This window comes from Adelges cooleyi, unplaced genomic scaffold, assembly GCF_023614345.1.
Source record: "Adelges cooleyi isolate 19-005CV unplaced genomic scaffold, UGA_ACOO_1.1 ACOO_flye_CR_arks_rails_tigmint_CR_PRNA_21, whole genome shotgun sequence".
In the NCBI taxonomy this organism is placed as follows: Eukaryota; Metazoa; Arthropoda; class Insecta; order Hemiptera; family Adelgidae; genus Adelges; species Adelges cooleyi.
In genome coordinates, this window is record NW_026095871.1 from 2608240 (window position 1) to 2629178 (window position 20939).

General features: G+C 32.0%; 1 protein-coding gene across 1 annotated transcript in view; it reads left to right on the forward strand.

Moving 5' to 3' along the window:
* Positions 1-20939, forward strand: part of LOC126834405 (uncharacterized) — a 28598-nt gene that overhangs the window by 2215 nt on the left and 5444 nt on the right. Inside the window, exon 2 of the mRNA XM_050566297.1 lies at positions 3691-4318. Within this exon, the coding sequence (XP_050422254.1) occupies positions 3696-4277 (582 nt within the window). The 5' untranslated portion in view covers positions 3691-3695 and the 3' untranslated portion in view covers positions 4278-4318. The remainder of the gene's footprint in view (positions 1-3690; positions 4319-20939) is intronic.

The following is a 20939-nucleotide window of genomic DNA, read 5'->3' on the forward strand; positions in this document are numbered from 1 at the left end:
AATAAATAATATGTAGTACGGTGCAAAATACATTAATATGTATCTGAAAGATAAAATATATCATTGCGACGAGCGAGTCGAGTAGTGCTTATAAGGATATAAGCTCTGCAGCAGCAAACGATTTTTTTTTTATTTCCTTCCATATACTTTTAGCAAATATTGTAAATAAAACATCAGATACAATTCAAATATGATACGATAAACGTAGGATATAAAACTTTCATTTGTATGTAACATATTCTGACAGTTGAATATTATTGAACGATTGAAGCGCACAAGTAAAGTATGATAATACTTTTAGTTGTTTTAAATTATTAATAAATATACTACACTATCGGCTATAAAAAAAATGGAATATTAAGTAAATGCCGCAGATTAAATAACGGACATGAATACAATAGTTGCCATAAGGAAAAATTCTCTCAGTGAAGGAACTTTGACATGACCTTAACGTATACATAATAATAAGTGTCATCTTGCTTGGCCCGTCTTGAAGGAATAATATTGTTACAAACATTAAATAACAACATTTGTATTATAGTAATATTTGGCTCACTGAGTTTTTAAAATACAAAAAAGCTGCTCATGCAATTATCGTTTTGTTTTTAGTACTTTTTGTTGATTTTCAGAAATAGTTCTTAAATGTGTTTTTACCAATTAAGTTTTATCAAACAACAATAATTTATAATTTAAACTTATTCGTGTAAATATATTTCAGTAAAATATGTAATTTTCGAAGAAAATAAACTACAGCACTAGAGAGAAATAAACGTTATTCATTTAACTACCAGGCGGGTTAAATAACAGAGTAAAATAATTTTAAACTAGTAGTCTTAAATTAATTGACTTTAATTAGCTAACAGAATTAACGTTTTACAGAGGTACAATAATAACTTTGTTTAAAATAATACAATATTATCAAATATATATTATAATAAGTGTACTCAAATATAAACGAAGTTAATAAAACTGTATAAAGCAATTAAATGTTTCATACGTTATTTAGATATCAAAAACATTTGACACTATAAAAAAGGCAACTATGAACTTAGTGGGTGACTGTTCTTATCAAATAGCTAATATTAATATGAATATATGGTATTATTTTCCATAATAAACTATTTCAAACGCTGTATTATTAATTAATGAACTTGGTATAGTATTTGACTCGATAAGGTTGATCATCAATATAGTACACATATCAAACATGTTTTAGACAGTCATTTGAGTAGCATTATTAAAATTATAATACCGAAATACTGTTAATTTTCGTTTATGTTTGCTAAAAATATACTTGTTTGGTTCACAATTATGGGTCTTGTAGTACCTTGTAGTATCCTTTTAATAAAAAGGCTTTACTAGAAAAAGTCAAACCTAAACATTTCCTCGCATTGTTCTGGTGGTAGGCATTTGCTGTCAAGTTAATAGCTTTTTGTGCCATTGTTGATTGTTGGCTATTGTTATGGCGATTTTCATTTGTAACCCGTCAGATTGGTGGTTGATCTTAGGTTAAACTCTGGGAACTATAATTAATATTATTTTTATAAATTTTGGTCTAAAAATAAATTATAATTTGTTTTAACCCTATTTGGCCATAGTTGATATCTAGTACTACTGAATAAATATATAAGTCAGAAATCATACACTTAAGTTACTTTAGGAGATCAAATTAAAAAAATTATATATCATTTTCCCCCCATTAACCAAAGGGGTAAAACGATTATCTATGTTACCCTTTTTTTGCAATAATATTAAGTAGGTAAATTTTTAACGATGTTACCACCTTGTGTTAGGTCAAAATAAGATTTGAATTCAAATTTGTGTGAAAAATTTATACAACAAAAGATTAATTACGTTTCGAGTAGGAAACCAAGTTGGAAAAGAAGTTTAATAGTGGTCAAACAAAATGAAACAATTTTTATTGTAAAAATAAAATTTAGTTTTAAAATAAAATATTTTGTTTGAAAGTATAGTGAAAAAAAATGAGTTTTAAATGTAAATTTTTTGAAATCTATAAATTCTACGCAAAAAGTACCGTTTTTGCACTGCGGCAAACTATGTAATTTATGAGGACACTTCAAGCGGAGTAAATTTTTTATGCAAAGGTGAATCAGTACCCTCGTTGTTTTTTTACCTGTAGAACTAACAATATATATAAAATTGTCTGGGGAGTTATGTAGGACAGTGTTATAAGAAAATAAAAGCGGCTCGCGGGATTGTTTTTAATGAATTCCATATTTCTGTACCATTAAATTTGGAAATATAATTTAAAACTTAATCAAATATAGGCCGCGTGCGTTTTTTAATTACAGAGCGGTTATCTTCAAGGTATTCTCCAAAGGGTTATTTACGAAATTAGACCCAGCCTTGACGGTTTGTCGTGGTATCATCAGGGATATAATAGCCGTTTGTAATTATTTACGTTATCAAGATGAGTATTATTTAAACCGACTATAATTGTACTCCGAATTGGAGGAGGCCGTTTTCACTACGGTCCTTTTATGCGGTTTCTGTGTGTACCTGCCGGAAACGGTTGTTATCTGCTAATTTACAGCAATACTGGCGTTAGCACTTTGTTTGATAACAGCTGTTGTTTTGCATAGTAGTAATAATAATAATATATATTATAACGCTGTATAAACTTTTTTAGGTTTTGTATATCAAGTTGATTTATACGATGAATTCAGGACTAGCAGCATGATTGATGACACTGGTTTATCGAACACACGATTAGCGTTGACTGTGCACAATAGACCAATCGACCAATCGTCGTTCTAAACAGCTCATTTAAACGAGTTTATAACATTTAATGTAATGAAAAAAAAATCAAAAATAAATAACGAGTAGGTTATTTCAGAGTTGGTTCCTGAATTCATTGTATCATTAAGACACCTTTTGTTTGATATTGCATAAACGGTTAGTATGCATACTAAACAATTATAAAAGCTAAAATTGTCTCGTTCGCCACAAGTTGTTTGCCCTTCATAGGATATTCGTTTTTAATTTTTACATTTTTTTTCGAGTCTAAAATGAAGTAGTCTTTTGTTGCTGAGGAACATGATGGAACAAAGCTAGATTTTTGGTCTGAAAATAGATCAAGTAAATACTTATAAATACTGTTAAAAAAAAAAACCTTAGTCAAATATTAATTTTATTGAAGAAAAACTAAAAAATCGATTGACACGATCTTAAATACATTTACAAAATATTATTGGTTTATAAACCGTGTACGGGCCAATCACAGCTGTGTTTTAATAAGGGATCATATATGATATAGTATCAGTAAAGTTTCATGCAATCTAGCACAGTTTTATATCGCACTGATATTAAATAATAATTTTTTTACTATCTTTAGATTTAATAATTCTTAAAGACCTACGAATACTCCGACTCCACTTGTGCTGACTTTTTATTCTATAGTTCTTACGTAAACGTTAATTAATTAAAAAACAAGTGTTTGAGTTGGATCATGCAAAAATATAAGTTATATTAATTATAAACGAAAGACGATTATTTTTAGTTTTTCCTAGGTAAAAATTGCATTTACATCAGCTCCATTCGTCTACAATTAATTTATTTGCGCCTATATTTTTGTTTATGTACAAATAATTTTTTTAATTTTGAAATTTGTAAACAATTCCAGTTATTTTTTTCAAAATTAATTGTTTTTATTGATTTGTATTTTGGCAGTAGTAATGTTTAAGACAGTTCGGGCCCAACATGGTACCGGAGACTTGGCGGCCGAACTCGAGTACACTATACTGCCACAGACGGACGACCGGTCTTCAGTGTCCAGTGGCGATGATGAACCGTGCACGAGCGACGGTCGCCGGCGTTCCGGTTACCGTCCGTCTGAGTACGGCGACAGTAACCGGCGGACCGTGATTCTCATCGTGGTCATGTTAGTGTTGGGCTGCGGCGTCGTGGCCGCCGCCGTGTTGGTGCCCATACTGTTGGCCACACGGTTGGTGGGCATGCCGACGTCCGCGAGGTTGCAGACATTCGCGGTGGCTGCGTCCGGCGTCGTACACTCGTCCCGAGGCGATTACGTGCAGCTTCTGCCGGTCAAGCAAGCGCCGCCCGGCACCGTCATCGAATTCGACAGGCTGTCATCGCTGCCGTCACCGCCACCGTCACAACCGGCACAGCCGTCTGGCCGTCGGGCGAAACGATCTGCCGCCGCGTTGACGGCCAAACGACGCCGGAAGTGGCACGAAAACAACTATTTCCGGAGATCCGGCGCTGATTTCCGTTCGTTGGACTTCCGGATTCCATAGCGTTGGCATCAACAACAACAAAAACGATAAGAATACATAATGTAAGTTGTTTTATATATTTTATACTATTATTATTAGCGCTATTTATTTATACGCGATCATAATATGACCAGTTTCAAAAGTTAGTAAGTTTAGATTAACAAAGTTTACAGGAAATGACTCATGACCGTGGCTCGACATACTAACATCGCAACAACTCCTCATCTTTAAATCAAACGATAATTAAATAAAAACTACTGTTTTCGATTAGAGATTTGATTTTGGAAAACTTGAAATTGGCATTTTGACCATAATTGTCATATTTTTCTTTCATTATATTGCACATTTTTCTGATAAATATTAATATCTACGTAAGGAATTAGCAATTTAGTATGCCGAGGGGAAAGCAATAGCTTCTAGTGCTTCTATCCTATTTACGTCATTGATTTGGGTTAATTTATCTTCAGGGCGGCGTATGCGTTTGATATGGATTAATTAGGATAGTGAATCATGTTTTTTCAGACAACATGACACTTGGTGGATGCGGCCTTTGTTCGATCATCGTGTTAATTATCGTTTGCTTAATAAAGATTGTGAGTCAACCCTCATTTGCTGAAGTGCCTGATGAGACACTTCAGTTTTCCCAGCGCTAGCATAAACGAAGCTATATGCCCTTAAAAAGCTTCATGGTATACTCTCTCATTATTATGTAAATTGTGTCGTTCGTAGTCAGAAAATGGCGTTTCAGCAAATGCAATGGATTATATTATCTTGTAGATAAAACAAATCAAGATATGTCGCGCAGCACCCATGCCACGCTAATTAGATTTGAATAAATAAATGTTTGTTTTATTTACATGGTTAAAATTCTTGCGTGAATCGCCTGTTTTTATTTTCTATTAGAATGTTAATTCTATAGCCATAATATTTACATATTTATAACGTATTCATAGTGAATAGTTAATTCATGTGTCAGTCTAGAGCTAAATGTGTTATCGTCAAACAATAGTCTAAATTACAAAAAGTTTCACACGAGATGCATTCTTTAAGTTAAAATGCAAATCTGAAAAGTCCAACTACTCTCCTCCGCACACCTTCACATTTGCATTTAAACTATACATCCACTTCTTCGGTCTTTCGTTATTATAACTCCTCTGAACTGTTTGGATTTTTTATTTCTCTTTCTTTTCACAGCATATGATCTCAATTTATTTTCACTCAGTTCTTCTTGCAACTCCCAAACTTTCCATCTGATTTAGTGTATTCAACTATACGCCCATAGCGATATTATCTTTTCAGATTCTTCCATTTTTCCTGTCATCCCTCTTAGTAAGGTCCAACATTCATTTAAGAATTTCCGACTTCATTACAATTTTGTAACATTTTTCTCTATATGACACTTTTCTGTGGCTCAACATCTCTATTGTCTATTGTCAACCTCACTTTATCCTACTCGACACACGCCTGACGCCACCATTCTCTCACATAATTTATGCCAAATACTTAAATGACACTACTCTATGTATGAACATTTTTGCTATCCAAGCATAAACAGGTCTCCAACCCTTGGTATTACTTGACATACACTAATGATTCTTAGTTCATTTTTCTCCAATACCTCTCTGATCATTGCTCTAAAAATTAACTCAAACAATATTGCCGCACACTCCCTTACATTAATAACAAAGCGTGTGTCACGTTTTGGTTGTTTGTTTCGATACATCTGTCCGCAAACGTCACACGGCCTTTGGCATGCTACAAAAGTAATAATAATAATAATAATATACGTGTTATCGTGTACGCAATAGAGTCGTACTAAATTATTATGTTTTTTTTGCTGTTGTTATTAGACGTGCATTATTAAACTTTTTTATTGTGCCATTACGGTTAATTGCGTTGCGAGAATTCACACAAAAAGCGTTCGGTATAATCTCCACACCGACGCATATTATTATAGTTATTATTTTATTGTTGTTATTATTATTTATGTGTGTGCAATTCCATAACGTTAAATAATTCATTCCAGAGCTTTCGTGTATCGCATTGGCAACACGTGACCGCAAACATTGTACAGTAAAACAATTCAGACGGACCGTCGTCGTGTGTTCGGTCACACATTTTCGGTGCAGAGAATTAAATAGATTTAACGGCGAGTTTTTTTCTACACGAAAACACGAGAAGTACAATTTTTAACGTACACAAATTTGTATGAAATTTACCAATAGCTACTGACGTAAGCGTAATTTTTATTTTTTACAGACCCGCTTAGGGTTTTGCCCTCCATACCCACATTGTTAAATACTATCTAGACTAATAACCTAAAAGCAGTTGTTCAATAAAATCTATCAAAGTATTTAAACATCACGATAGTTCTGCAATACGTGTTCAGCGTTTTGTGAAATTAATTTGAGTTTATGGATGGACGATAAAGACCAAACGGGTCAAATACACGTGCTTGTGTGTTGTGTACAATCTATCATAAGCTGCAGGGTTGGGTTGGTCTGGTGGTTCTCAACTAAAATATTATTATGCGAGCCCCCTTGACCAGAGCGGAATTAATAAGGGATCATAAACATGCAAGCAAAATCCTCAATGCGGGTACACGTCTTCAGTATTAAAAATTCATCATATCATTATTTCAGCATGGTAGTCTTTGGAATTATACAACGTCGGTTTATATTATCCTTATTAAATTTCCTCCATGTGATATGAGGGGTAAACTATTATTGGTCTGTAGCTAGTTCTTAGAGTCTTCCGCTGTGGAGACTCGTTTACGTTAAAACTTTGTTTTGTCGCGTTTATGTGATTACACTGGGAGACACTAATCTAACAATTCGGCAAGAGAATATCATATAGTATGTTTTCCAAATCTACTTAACGCTTATGTCCGAGCCCGGGGATAATAATCATATACAGGGTTGATTTTTTTTATCGTTAGCCAGAGTATACATCATCACATAGAATTTAATAAGTATTTCATTTTTTTTTATAGTGTTTAAACAATCACTTGATTGAGATAACAATTGTTATCTCAATATCTAACGATTCAGTATCAACATTTTAGACTAAAATGGTAAGGCATACGTTTCATTAACTTTTTAAATTGAAAATAATGTACTAAAAATGTCGACTAGTCGATAACCAGTTTTGGATAACTATTTTTGAAGTTATCGAAGTTTTAAGTTTAGGGCAGGAGGAAAGGTGGAATGTAGTATTATTTCTATCTGCGCGCACGTCCTAACTTTCAAATTATTATAACATTAAAAATAGTTGCTCAAAGCCGATTATCAACCAGTCAACATTTTTAGTAAAACATTCTTAGTTTAAAAAGCCAATAAAATATATACGTTATTACAGTTCAAGTTTCAAAAGTTGATATAAAAATTAATAGTTTGTGAGGGGGTTAAAAACATAAAAATGTGTAAGATGTTGAGATGGAATAGTTTAAAAACATAATGAAAAAAAATATGAATTATTCATTTAATTCTATAAGATATTGTGTGGCCCACGATAAAAAAATCACCCTGTATATACACTGTGCATTATTTTAGGTGAAATTGCTCGTGCAACAAACGCCATGTGGGTTTTATATGGAGTTCCTTGCGGAAACGAGATTGTTATCTTTTATTCTCATCCGAATGGTCGGGATCGTGAAAATGAATGGGGGCGCATGCCATAGCACGGGTAGCCGGACTATTAATAATGTCTGTACACATCGGCCGGTATATTAGAAAACTCATTTGGCGGTCGTGGCAGGAAAACCAGGTAATTTTGTCCCAAGTATATATTGCGCTTACGTGGATTTACCGTTCTGCCGGAAAATCGGAAGGGTTACTCAAAATCGTCGGTATACCCTCGGGGTCAACAGCAAACATTAAGTGTTAGTGTGTATAAGTGGTTCGTGCGTTCTCTCAGCAAAGGAATTATAATAATGATAATAAAAAAGAAAAAGAAAGTCACGGTCGAGAAAGCACCGAGAGAGAAATGTGCAGTCTGTTCAGCCGTATATAAGACGGCCGAGCGACAACAAAAGGAACCGCGTACCTACAGATTAAATTCTTTTTTATTATAGTTTTAATTTCCTTTTCCAACGACAGCTCTCTTTTTTTTTTTGGTCCTTTTTAGTACAAAAATAACCGCCATAAGCGTTGGCCTTATACAAAATAATTGTCAGTGACTACTTGAAACGTTTTTCTTGGTTTAAAAGTATACTTTTATTTTTTACTTCTTTTATTGTACTTTTTGAGCGACGATATAGTCATTAAACCGGTAACGTTTTATTAAAGCAAGCTGTACAATAAGTTACCAGAAGTTAATAGGTATAAAAGGTTCTCATTTTTTATTAGGTTTCAGTATTATATATTTTTTTTAATATTAACCGAACTTAATTACTATCGGCGATCCGGACTCTTAATGTTTAATTGTAGATTTTGAATTATTACTATAATAAAACAGCTCAAGCAGAATCACCTAATAATTTAAGGATTTTGTTGTCTATCTATTATCAAATCCTAAGACAACATCCTTCCCCTCCCACTCACGAAAGCGTTATGCTACAACACGAAAATGTATTACAGCCTTCCCTTCTTAATCTACCTCTGATTTTTACATCCTATCTCTTTCTGAACAGATGATCCTCCCTTATTAACGGATCCTTTTTTACTGTCAGAATCTTCCTCCGTATCTCTGAATAAGTCCTTAGAAATTCCAATGGGAATTCCTTATTGTATTCTGCTATATGTATTAGGCCTTTAAACTTGTTAGATATTTACGAATCGTATGAGATGCTACTATGGGTTAATTAGCCACATCATCAAATAATATAATGTTTCATAACACTCTATATTTGATTGCACAAATTTTAACTGTACAGATTGTAGATATTCTAATAAATGATACATTCTAATACATTCGATTAGTCTACCGACTAATGTCTACCTTAGTCTGTCAACAAACGAATGTAGTACACTTTTACACGTGTACAGTACATTATAAATGCTGACATAACCTTACAGAGACAAAACAGAGGTACTGCGATGACGATGGTATTAGCGCAGCGTCGAAGGACGATAATTAATAACGGAGTCATATTTTGCGAGATTAGGTCACAAAATGAGGAGATCCGGTACCTGCTATTAGTGAACTTGACGTCTTGAATAACACAAAACTATATCTATATTGTGTGAAATGATCGATTACTACTATTTGGCAAGGAACCGTTCCTCGCTTAAATATTGTCATCACGAACACAATGCGAAAGACAAATGGGACATTCTGTCATATTTTAAATTCCATCGGAGATACGTCACAAATTAGGTGTAACTAGGTAAAATAAAAAATTCGCATTGATTTTTATATTACCAACGAAAAGTTATAAAAACCTTATGAATTCTTACATTTTTTTTTAAATTTTATGTTTTTTTCAATGTAATAATTCCCTATTAATTATTTTTATTGTGTTTGTATTATAACTTTCGGTAAGACATACACTGTGTACAAATCAAAAAATATTTGATTTATGATCAAAATTTAAGTGCAAAATGTGTTGTCTTATAACATATGTACTGAGTTTCTCAAGTACCTAGATTTGTGATTTTTTTTTCTAAAACAATATTGTTCGACTTCTACCATGCTGAGCCAGAAATTAAATGTATATAGTACACATACAGAAATAGTATAAGCCTTGGCCAGGGGTCCAATAAATAAAAAACTATTATTTTAATATAAAAATAAAATATTATCCGATTTCCATATTATTGTCTATAGAAAAAAAACGTATTCTCGTATTCCTAATAATTTTCGTATAAAATTAAAACATACTATATATATATTTAATATTATGCTATTATATTTCGACAAACATCCATGAGGGTTAGGTGGAAAATGTATTATCGATGTGTCGTATAGTCTTTCTTAATAATTAGGTCAGAAAAATCGATTCAACCTAGACATTTTTTGTTTGCTGCATACACGGATTTTAATGAAAATGTCACTAAGTTTAACGCTGAGTGCCGGAATAAAGTGGGATCCATATCAAACATTAAATTAATAAATTTATAAAATTGTTTAAAAAAAAAAAAACTCAAGAAGAATGATGTTCAAAATACATTTGGAACGTCCAACTTATACTGCATTTACCCATTGGGTTTACCATCTTTAATAACTTTGATATTAGTTAATAATATTGATTAGAAATTTTAATATTTCTTGAAGCTTTTAAATGTTTTTACCTTTCTTGGTTTCTTTTACGGGTTGTAGACCTTTAAATTGAAATTATATCCTATGTATTTGCTTACAAAACGGAAAATGTAAATACAGACTGGTCGATATTGTGTTTCAAACGCTTTTATTTCGTAAGCGTTAAAGTTTAAGCAAGGTTATTCATATTTTTTATTTTCGTTTACTATTGAACCGCTTCAGTCCACCTGAATAAACATTAAAAACTGTACTGTAAAGCATATAGACATTATTAACTATTTTATGATACGGCCAGAGGAAAGGTTTGTGAAATTTAATATTTTGAAAAATAGTATAGTTCATATACAGTAAAATATTGTTTTACGCAATAACAGTATTTGATATTATTTTTTAAGCCAAACAAAAATATATTATGTTTGTTAAGATCATAAAATATTACGTTTACTGTTGGGACAGAAATGTTGTTAGAAATTCGTGTGAAACATTTCACTAGCGTTAGTTTTTATTTTCGCCGACATTTATTGTTAACACTTAACACATTTATTTATTCGTCAAGGATGTAATAATGTTGATGTAAGGATGTTTGACTATATTCTCACACTATTATTGCTGTGGGTACTATTTTATAGTTCTCGGTATTCTATAAAAAGGGAACGATTTACTTTAAGTTTTCAATGATTGTTTTCCTAAAAGTGTAGTACAATCTGTGCGGTGAAATTGAACCTATCTAAAAATAGATATTTTCTATATTTTCTTTTTCAAGCTGTACTGGGAGGACACTGTTAAACAAACACTTTTGAAGACACTATACGCACTACAATTAGTAGTGCTCTGCCATTCGCCCACCCGTCTATCCATAGTACACGAAAGGCTTTAAAAAAAAACTGAAGTATAAAAAGAGTTGCGTTAATAATGTTGTACCTTCTCATTTTGCCTGTCGCCGAGTATCTATTGCACACCTTTGTGTGTTTTTTTTAGTTAAAAAAAAAACCTAAATACACGCTGGTAAACCAATTACGACCTAAGACGGTATCTACTACAAGAATAAAATATTCATTTATGCTATCGACCTGTCATTAAACGTCAAAGTGTCTTTGGCAAACTAATACTTTCGCAGACTATAGCATATTATTATATTATTTTTTAGTACGGTAGACTACATTGTATCGTATACGCTTTTAAATTCTTTTCTAGCAATTTATCTTTGATGAGCTCTTTTGAATAAGAAAGAAACTTTGTTGGCTGAGCCGTGATTCGGGGCGATTATATACAAAGATATTATCTTATATTATAATGTACAAACGAAATAGCAAGTAAGCTCCTTGAAAACTTTTCTTATTAAAAAAAAAATCGTATTATGAATTTCAATTTCTGATTTTAACTCTGTTTACTGTTTAAAATCGGAGATCGGTGAAACTTTTACCATTAGTTCAAATCGGTATTGAACTTTAAATACTTTGTTTTTTTTTTTGAAATTTATGAGTATTTAATTAAAATTTGTGTTCTTCGTTTACTTGAATATGTGTATTTTAATATGTTATTATAATATATTGCACATATAAAAATAATAGTGTTGTCCAACAACGGTATCTGGGGCATCTTAATGCACTAGTAACATCTCGAAAAAAATATGGTGTATATACCTACTTAATATACTCCCTTGGTGTCTTATTAATATTAACGGGAAGGCGTTGTTTTGGTTGTGTGCTTCTAGAACAATGTAAAAAGTCAATACAGGGGTTGAAGGGTCAGTTGCACGTGTGGATACACACCGGCTTAGGCCCTGAATGAGAGCCGTTTAAACCATATGGTACCGAGTACGGTGTACACAACAATGCCATCCCTTTCTCTTCACTGTGCCGTTCAATATACCTTGTAATACACTGTTCGTGGTAGAGGCGATAATAAAGTTGTTGTTTAAAGCAATGGTCAACATTTTATGGAAAAATGAATAAATGAGTCATTGACGCTACGATCACGTCCTGTTAATAAAAATCAATATACAAACCAAAACAGAAAACGATTGAAACGAATAAATTTTACCAACGACAATAGACATACATATATTTTGAGATGTTGTAAAATATGTGTTTTTCTTTTACATATATGCCACCAATCACCCGCTTGATAAACGATTCGTATACGGACAATACCCATATATTACCTTCTATATCATTGCGGTTGTTTCCGATATACGCCCAGGCCTTTTTTTCATATTGGTTTATATATATATTTTCTACCTGCTGAATTTATTATTTTTTTGATGGAAATTCAGTAGACAGTGTGCGTAACGAGCGAAGTCATTAGGAAAACATTTATTTCATGTACAAGAGTACTTTTCTTGCTTTCCGAATGAAGGAGTCGTAAGACTGATATTAAATAAGAAACCTAAATTGTCATGTTCATCATATCCCTTATACCGTTTGTAAATGAAATCGTTAACACAGACGTGTCGCCATTAAAAGTATTGCTAAATTATCAAAACTAATTTTGTAGATAAACTGGACTTTTATTTTTAAAACCTTTTTTGAATTATATAATAATAATACCATATTGCAATAATTATTATAAAATTGCATACATCAATAACATATCATTTTAGCTAATACTTGCATGTTTTTGTACAACCAGATATTGCATTTTTATCGAAAGCAAATATAATTGGTACTTGATAATTTTATTGAATTTTCAGTATCAATAAAAAAAAAAAAATAATAATTAAGGGGTTTGTCTTCTGCGGAGCAAAGAATAAGTTCAGTTCCTTTAATATATAAATTATAAGTATTATTAAGTCCCAGAAACCGTGAATTTAGAAAATTATATTTCAAAATAATAATAAACGATAGCGTAGCATAATTAAAAATTCCAAGATTATATTAATGGTAGTTTAATTAAAAAGAGCGAACCGTTGAGTTATTTTACAATTCGAAGCAGTTTGTGTGGTGCACTGATTTATATAGGTATTATGGTATATAAGTATAATAAGTATTTTCATCGTCAATTGTCTCCAAATAAAAATTTAAAATTCTAGTTAAATAACTACGCTGTATGAAGTCGTAAATGTGAATTTGTAAATATATAATAATTGATAGGATTGGTTAATTTTGAAAACTATGTTATTTATTTGCAAAGAACATTGTAAAAAGATAATAAAGATATTACTAATATTTGTGATACGAACTTATAATATCTAACGAGAACAGATTTGAACTTAAAACTTTGTCAGAGAATCATGTCTCGTACTCTAGAAAAATGTCTGTATTTTGTTTCCATTTTTTTTAACTGTTGTCTGGGTTATGATTCCCAGATTTTCTTGTCAAGAATATATTGGATTTGTTGTCACCGAGGTGTCAAAAATGGCTTAACCAGTAAGCGTTTTCGCAAGTTTTCATTTCAGGTTGACGTTTTGTATAGCTTTTTTTCGTTTTAAAACAAAAATTACTTTTAACACCGGACGGAGCGAACAACTTTTCGTTGCAAAAGTTAGCAACGCTTTTTTCAAAAAGAATGTGATTATGTCGGATGATAAGGTGACATGAAAGGAAATTAAAACAACGTTAAAAAAAAAATTGCATTACCACTTGTCAAACAAAACAAATATATATAATAATAATGAAATTAAAAATTACATATTTAACAACATACCGTCCGTACGTCGATACAATTACTTTTAATAAGGAAATAGCAAATAAAAAATAAAAAAGGGGCAGTTATAGTTTTGTATTTAAATTTCTGTCTAAACAAATATTCGTTATTTTTTCATTTACAAAACAATAAATAAATAATCGCTTCATTTGCCCAACGAAAATGATAAAAGCTCTATTCGGCCCATTTACTTCAGTAATGATAATATTGTACTTTAAATAATTTTAAAAGAAAGATGAAATAAAAATATACAAGAGTATTTTTACCTACAATTTCTAAGAATTATTATTGTAAGTATTTGGTAGTAAACATAGTTAGTGCATGTTTTTTTCAAAATGCAGACTAATAAATGGTGTATAGAAATTATTGTAAGCATACTTCGAATGAAACTCGAGCAAATTCTTAAAAACTATCATCATTTACGTTTGAATCATTGAACTGTTAGTTAGCTATATATTGTTTTAATAGTAAGATTAATCAAATGGGATCACAGAAAGTACTTATTACTGACAAAAGTAACTTTTATTATCAATTTTCAGTCTTATTTTTTTTTTTATTGAACTTTCTTTTTAATTAGTTTTTTATAAACTTTTCTTGACAGTAAATCGTTACGTTTTATGAAAATAAATCATTAATATTTCTATTTATTTAGATACGGCGACTGCGCGCTGTTCGGATGCTTTGAGACTAAACAATGCTTACGCTATAATTTATGTTTAAATTTTTGTAAACTAAAGAATTGTTAAATTTGTTATTGGAATTTGTTTAAACTCGCAATCAACTTAATAGTGTGTTAAGTTTAATAGAGATAAGTAAATACTTAATAACTCTTGTGGGATGTTTTCATGGAGTTATCATTATTATATATTATTAAAAAGAAAGCTTTTATAATAAAGGTTTGTCAATTATAAAATGCGACTTTAAATTAATAAGTAATAACAATGAGAAAGTACCTATTTATTTTTATATGACTTATTTTATAGTAAAGTCTTTCACAAAGGCACCATTCGCTATATGAGATCATTTTTAAAAACTTAAAAATTTTAAAAAAGGACTTTCATACAACCAAGAAGTTACATTTTTACTGTAAATTAAAAATTAAACATTACTGTACTTTGGGCACTTACCCATCCGTTTGTGGTCGTACATAAAACTTGAACAAAAAGTAATGAAATTTATTTGCATAATTTTAACGTTTTTTTTTTTTGGACGGTTACTTATAACTTACTAATTTGTAGAGAACATTTATGACGTTGTTGGATTTATACTATTATTTATGACAGTGTGTAAATATCATGGGTTTCGGTTAATCAGAACTGAGAGCATGTTATATATCTATATTATTGAGAGTATAGAATAAAGCTTTCCGGGTCTTTCGTTACCGGATGCAGGCAAGTACAAAATAAAAGCACAGAGTTCAATTATGTAGCTTATTATTTATTTGACTCGGGTTCCGCCGGTTCAAGACGTGTATCGAATATACACGGCCTCTTGATTGCGGATCGACTGATACGGTCTTGATTTATCAATATTAATATTACGGATTACAATCAGTATTTATCAGTCTCTTATTTTACCAACTTCCTTGTTTTCCGTCCTGTAGTAGGGGTCTTTGTATAAAACAAAAATTTGGTCGTGTGCGGAAATTATATATAAAATAGATAGAAAGGACTTGTTTTATGAGCACATTTTTTACGATTCCATCGCCGTGTGTACTTTTTACGCCATCGCCGCGGAATTGAAATTTCGATTTTATTTTTATTAACGGTTATAGTGAACTTTGACGAAAAGCCTCAACTACACACTTACATATATATATATACGGCGTTGTATGAAATCTTATTTATTTTTTGCACTACTTTATATAGATATCACGCGTAAAAAGTGAATAAATAAAAATATACAACAAAGTATATAAGAGATATTGACGATCTACGTCGTTCCAACTCGTTCGCGGTGCAAACTAATATTAATAATAATAAAAATAGATTTTTTCCAAGACCAAGTGGTTCGCAATTCCGTTCACTTTAACGAGTTTTCACTATAGGACCGCAGATGTAGGTCGCGGTGCTTTCAATTTTTATTTAACTAGATTTACAATTTAATAACATAAAATGATTTTACTGTAGAAGTACTGATAACCGGAAAAGAAAATGGACCGTTGAAAAAGCGATTGAGACAAAGTAATCTTGGGAACTCCAAAAAATTTTTTTAACGTTATTTTCAGCTCCACTTAATGTTGGATCAAAACGACAGCTTTGTATAAAAATGCCTTAATGCACTTTAATAAAACAATTATTTTTAAACACGCCGAAAATGCTTCTCAAACATCTGGCGTTAATGGTTCACGAGTTTGACAATTTCGCAATATTATTTTTATTTTTCGGTTTAGATAAATGAAATGGCGATCACGAAAAAGAGCTCGAATAATTAAATACAAATGTCTAAGAACACAGAACCTATGACACGAAAAGGGAAAAAAATGAGAGTACTAAGCATCTTTGGAATGAAAATTTAAGTGCCAAAGACTACATGATGGACCGAGAAGGTCGAAGTGATGGATTGTTACATTAGAGTAAGACCTAACAGAAGTGGGTTTGAATGAAAACGCATTCCTTGTTTTGACCTAACAAAATAGATAAAAATGGTAGGCTGTTTTGGTGGCGGCAATAACTTTTTGCCATTGTCCACATTAAAAACAAGTTATTTTACTGTCTATTCTTATGTTTTGTAATTTCGAAAAATAGAAGAACTAGCGAAAATGTCTACAAACGAGCTGGCGGCTTAAAACAAATCAAGTAATTACACGATCACCTTAAGTATAGCTGCCAATGAAATTAAATTCGAGAGGACCTACCTTTAATATGTCTTTATTGCTATCCAGAGCACGTGCTGTCGGCTGAAATAAATTCTTGACATATCTCCGCGTTCTTTTTGGTCTAGAAAATTCGAAGAAAAAAGAGAAGCTCAAAAAACCATAGGCAGGATGTGACGTTAATATTCATTTAGAATATGATTATAATATAACGCAGTGAAAGTGAAAGTCCTTTTGACATTAGCATTTAGTCAAAGTGTATGTGACGTTTTCCACTCAAGATCTTTTCCTCCTATACTTACTATTATTTCAATTGCCAGCTACTATTTGTATTGAAAAGATAATGGACACATTGGTGTGTTTTCCATACGATTATTATAAAACGTAACTGTTAACTTATTATTGGAAACATGTCGGACACCATCCTGATGCCTTTTGTCACCGGTCACACAGTAAAAAATGCCAATAAGAAATAATCGGTTTCACATCTAGTATTGGAACAGTGCTTTTTTTGAACGCAATAATATTATTATCTATGGTCTTTCATAGACTCGTAACGAGTGGGGCAGTTATTTCAGTTTTAATGAATAAAATCATGAACAGCGTTGTGTAGAAACAATTTTAAATCCGATTCCGCTAAAAGGATATTTAAAAGTCGATTACTTGCGCATTAAAAGCTTAACGCAAACAAAAATAATTAAACGAATGCGGCAATAGCGCAGTGCTATTCGATAAATAAAAATAAAGCTTGAAAGCATTAAAAACATAACAGGAGGAGTGAAACTGGTAATGTGCATTAAAAGTTTAGCTCCAATAACGTGTGCATTGTTCTCGACAATTTTTTTTAAGAATAAACAATATTATATACTATACAGTAGTAAGTTTCATTATAACAAAAATGTTGTTTCATTAAAAACCGTAAACCGTTAGTTGGTTTTTAGATTTATTCACGTTTAATAGTAATTGATTCACAGTGGAAAATCTAAAACCAAAAAATTCAGTTTTGATTTAAAAACAACACAATGTATAATATTATAATATTTAATGAAACATACACACTATTGTGGTTTTGTTTCGATGAATATACATATCCAGAATCGTTTCCCCCTTAATCAATTAAGCTGTTTCGAAGATTCAGATTGTTATTTTTTATTTGAATTATTAGAACATAAGTAATGGCTAGTTTTTACGCTTGTAAATTGATTACTTCACGGCCAGTACGTATTATCAACTATATGAAGTAATTTATCATTTTGTTTACAACAGTGTATATTAAGTATCGTGTTTAGCCGCAGCTGGTACAATTAAATCTCGAAATTAGGACAACGGGTACAATGTGCATACTATTATCAATTAAAAATTAATTTGAAAAAAATGAGCCAATTTAAAACTGCCAATTTGCTGTTTTATACAACAATTTCCTCCTCTCCCTCATTGCCCACATGTTATTTTCTTATGCAAATAGGTCAGACAAATCGATTCGGTTTGAACATCATTGGATGCGACAAACACTCGTTTAATGTAGGTTTCATGGTTTTTATTTCAAGTACTCCTCGTTGTATACTCTGACAATCAATCGTCCGCATTTGTATTGCTGCAATACGCGTGAATGTTAATGCACTTGTGTCGAGTTAGACATCTTTGATAAAAGCCGGAGATGTAATTCTACTGCATTTTTTCGGATGTATATATATATTTATACCGGAAGGAATAACTATCGACCATTTCATCAACAATGCACGTTTTGGTAGACTTACAGGAGGCGGCCATCACGGTATTGCGATCGTCGCCTTTGTATTTCGCGGCGATTCTTGATCGTCCCTTTTAAGTGTGTTTATTTCTAAAAGAAAGGTTCGAAAAGCCCGAAATGACGGGGGGGCGCACATTAATTACTATACCGGCGTCTACGGGGAACGCGCGGTCGGTTTATGCCGTTACGTTTGCCCTAACATTTTTCATCCCTCATTGATTGATTAATCGTCCGTTCCAGGAGTACAATCATATAGCGTGATCGGTTAGGTTGTATAATAACAATGATTACACAGTGTCGGGTAAATGAAAAACGCATTTTTTCATTTTTAACCCACCCCGGTCCGGTCCGCGTCCAAAGCTCGCTGATTAATGACCAACGGAACGCCGACCGTTATTAATTTCTGGCGGGAGGTGTGAAATACTTTTATAGCGGAGAAGGCGCGAGAATTTTAAGGACAGCGACCGGACGGGAGACGGTGGCCGTTCTTTCTCGAACTTAACGTCGTGAGATTATTACGAAAATAATATACAGTGAACGTACTTCAACCGTTCTCATTCCCCGAGGAGCCAATACGTCATTGTTAAACCTATTGTCGCTATCTCACAACGTGTCCTATATAAGAACTGTCGTCCCTTAAAATTCCTGCCTGGTACACGGTCTGTGAAAAATGTCACAGACATTGATTCGATCGTTTGAAAAAGAAAAAATAAGGGTCTAATAAATATTAATAATATTTTATTAACATTGTAACGTTACTGGTTATATACTGTTCATATATAATATGAACGAACTGCCTAACGAACTTGTTTCGTTAGAATAAGTATTCTACACATAAACAGAATTGAGACTGGATTTATTTTTTCGGGGGGGGGGGGGGGGTGGTTAATGCCTTTTGTCCATCTATGACTCAATAACAGAAATGGACACATTAATTATAACAATTTTATTAGTTAACCTCATTTATTAAACTATGTTACCTAACCTAACTTTTTGTTAAAAAAAGTATGATTAAACATACATATACAGTGTATACGTGTAGTTTATACATGCATAGAGTAGCAATATTTTTTTATATTTTGATACATGTACAATGATGTATGTAATTAAATTTGTACAACTTACTTGTTTTGTTGATAAATATATCAAGTTTCTAGAAGTTTCTATAGACTATACATATAAAAATAAAACCGGGTATATATACACACAAAATAAAAACATCATTGTAAAATTCAAACTTTCTCGGTTTCGCATTTATGCTAAAAGTGTCAATGATGGGCCTCAGATACTACATTTCAATTAATATTTTGACAATTATATTTTATCTCAATACGTCCCGCGGCAGCAGTTTAGTAATTATTTCTGCTTTAGCCATTAACGAGTTTCGAGTTTTTAATTAACGAAAAATATCTTAACGTCAAACGGATGTCTTTTTTCCCATATATCCGCCAATATCCTCGACCTTGCGCTCTATATTTTTGCCGTTTTACTACAAACCGCCCATCCGACTATCTTTTGTGTGCGTCCGTTTCAACTCCGCTTTGACCAACCATTTCATCGTCCAACCCAGGTCAGAGTGTATATATATATATATATATTGTATAATTTTGTATTTTATTTAGTAACCCTAATTTATAATAAAACATCTTGTAGCCTGCAGCTGAGAGTTAGATTATTTAACAGTGTGACCGCCCGTTCTAGCTCCTCGGGCGATATATTAAGTTAATAAGGGAGACTTTAAGGCCAATTAGACGTAGACAGCGGCCTAGCCAACCATTATCCCGTGGGGATCCGTCTATTTTAGCCTTATAGCCAGCTAGACAAGTAGGTCCGTTACAATATCTAAATGATGTATGAAAATATATGTTTTTACAATTATAAGTTAATACTCGTTATCAAATTTGTATTTTTTCTTAAGTACTGGTAAGTTATTCAATATATTATACATATCGTTGCTCGTAAATACCACAAATTAACTCATATCCAACCTAGAATAATTTCTTGACTGGAATTATAATATGGTTTTGTCCATCGTGCAAAATAGCGATTACTATTTACAGCTATTCTATTAACTAAATTTAATATGATTGGTGTTGAACCAGGGCTTTTAACAGGCAATTGCCTCGAATGACTTAACAACAAAACAACAATGTCCGTATAACAACAATAGTATAGTAATTTATTACAGATCAGGAACGTGCTTACAAAATATAAGGGGGGGGAGGTCACGATGCGTCAGCAAAACATCTTAAGTTTGACCCAACGTGGCAACAGA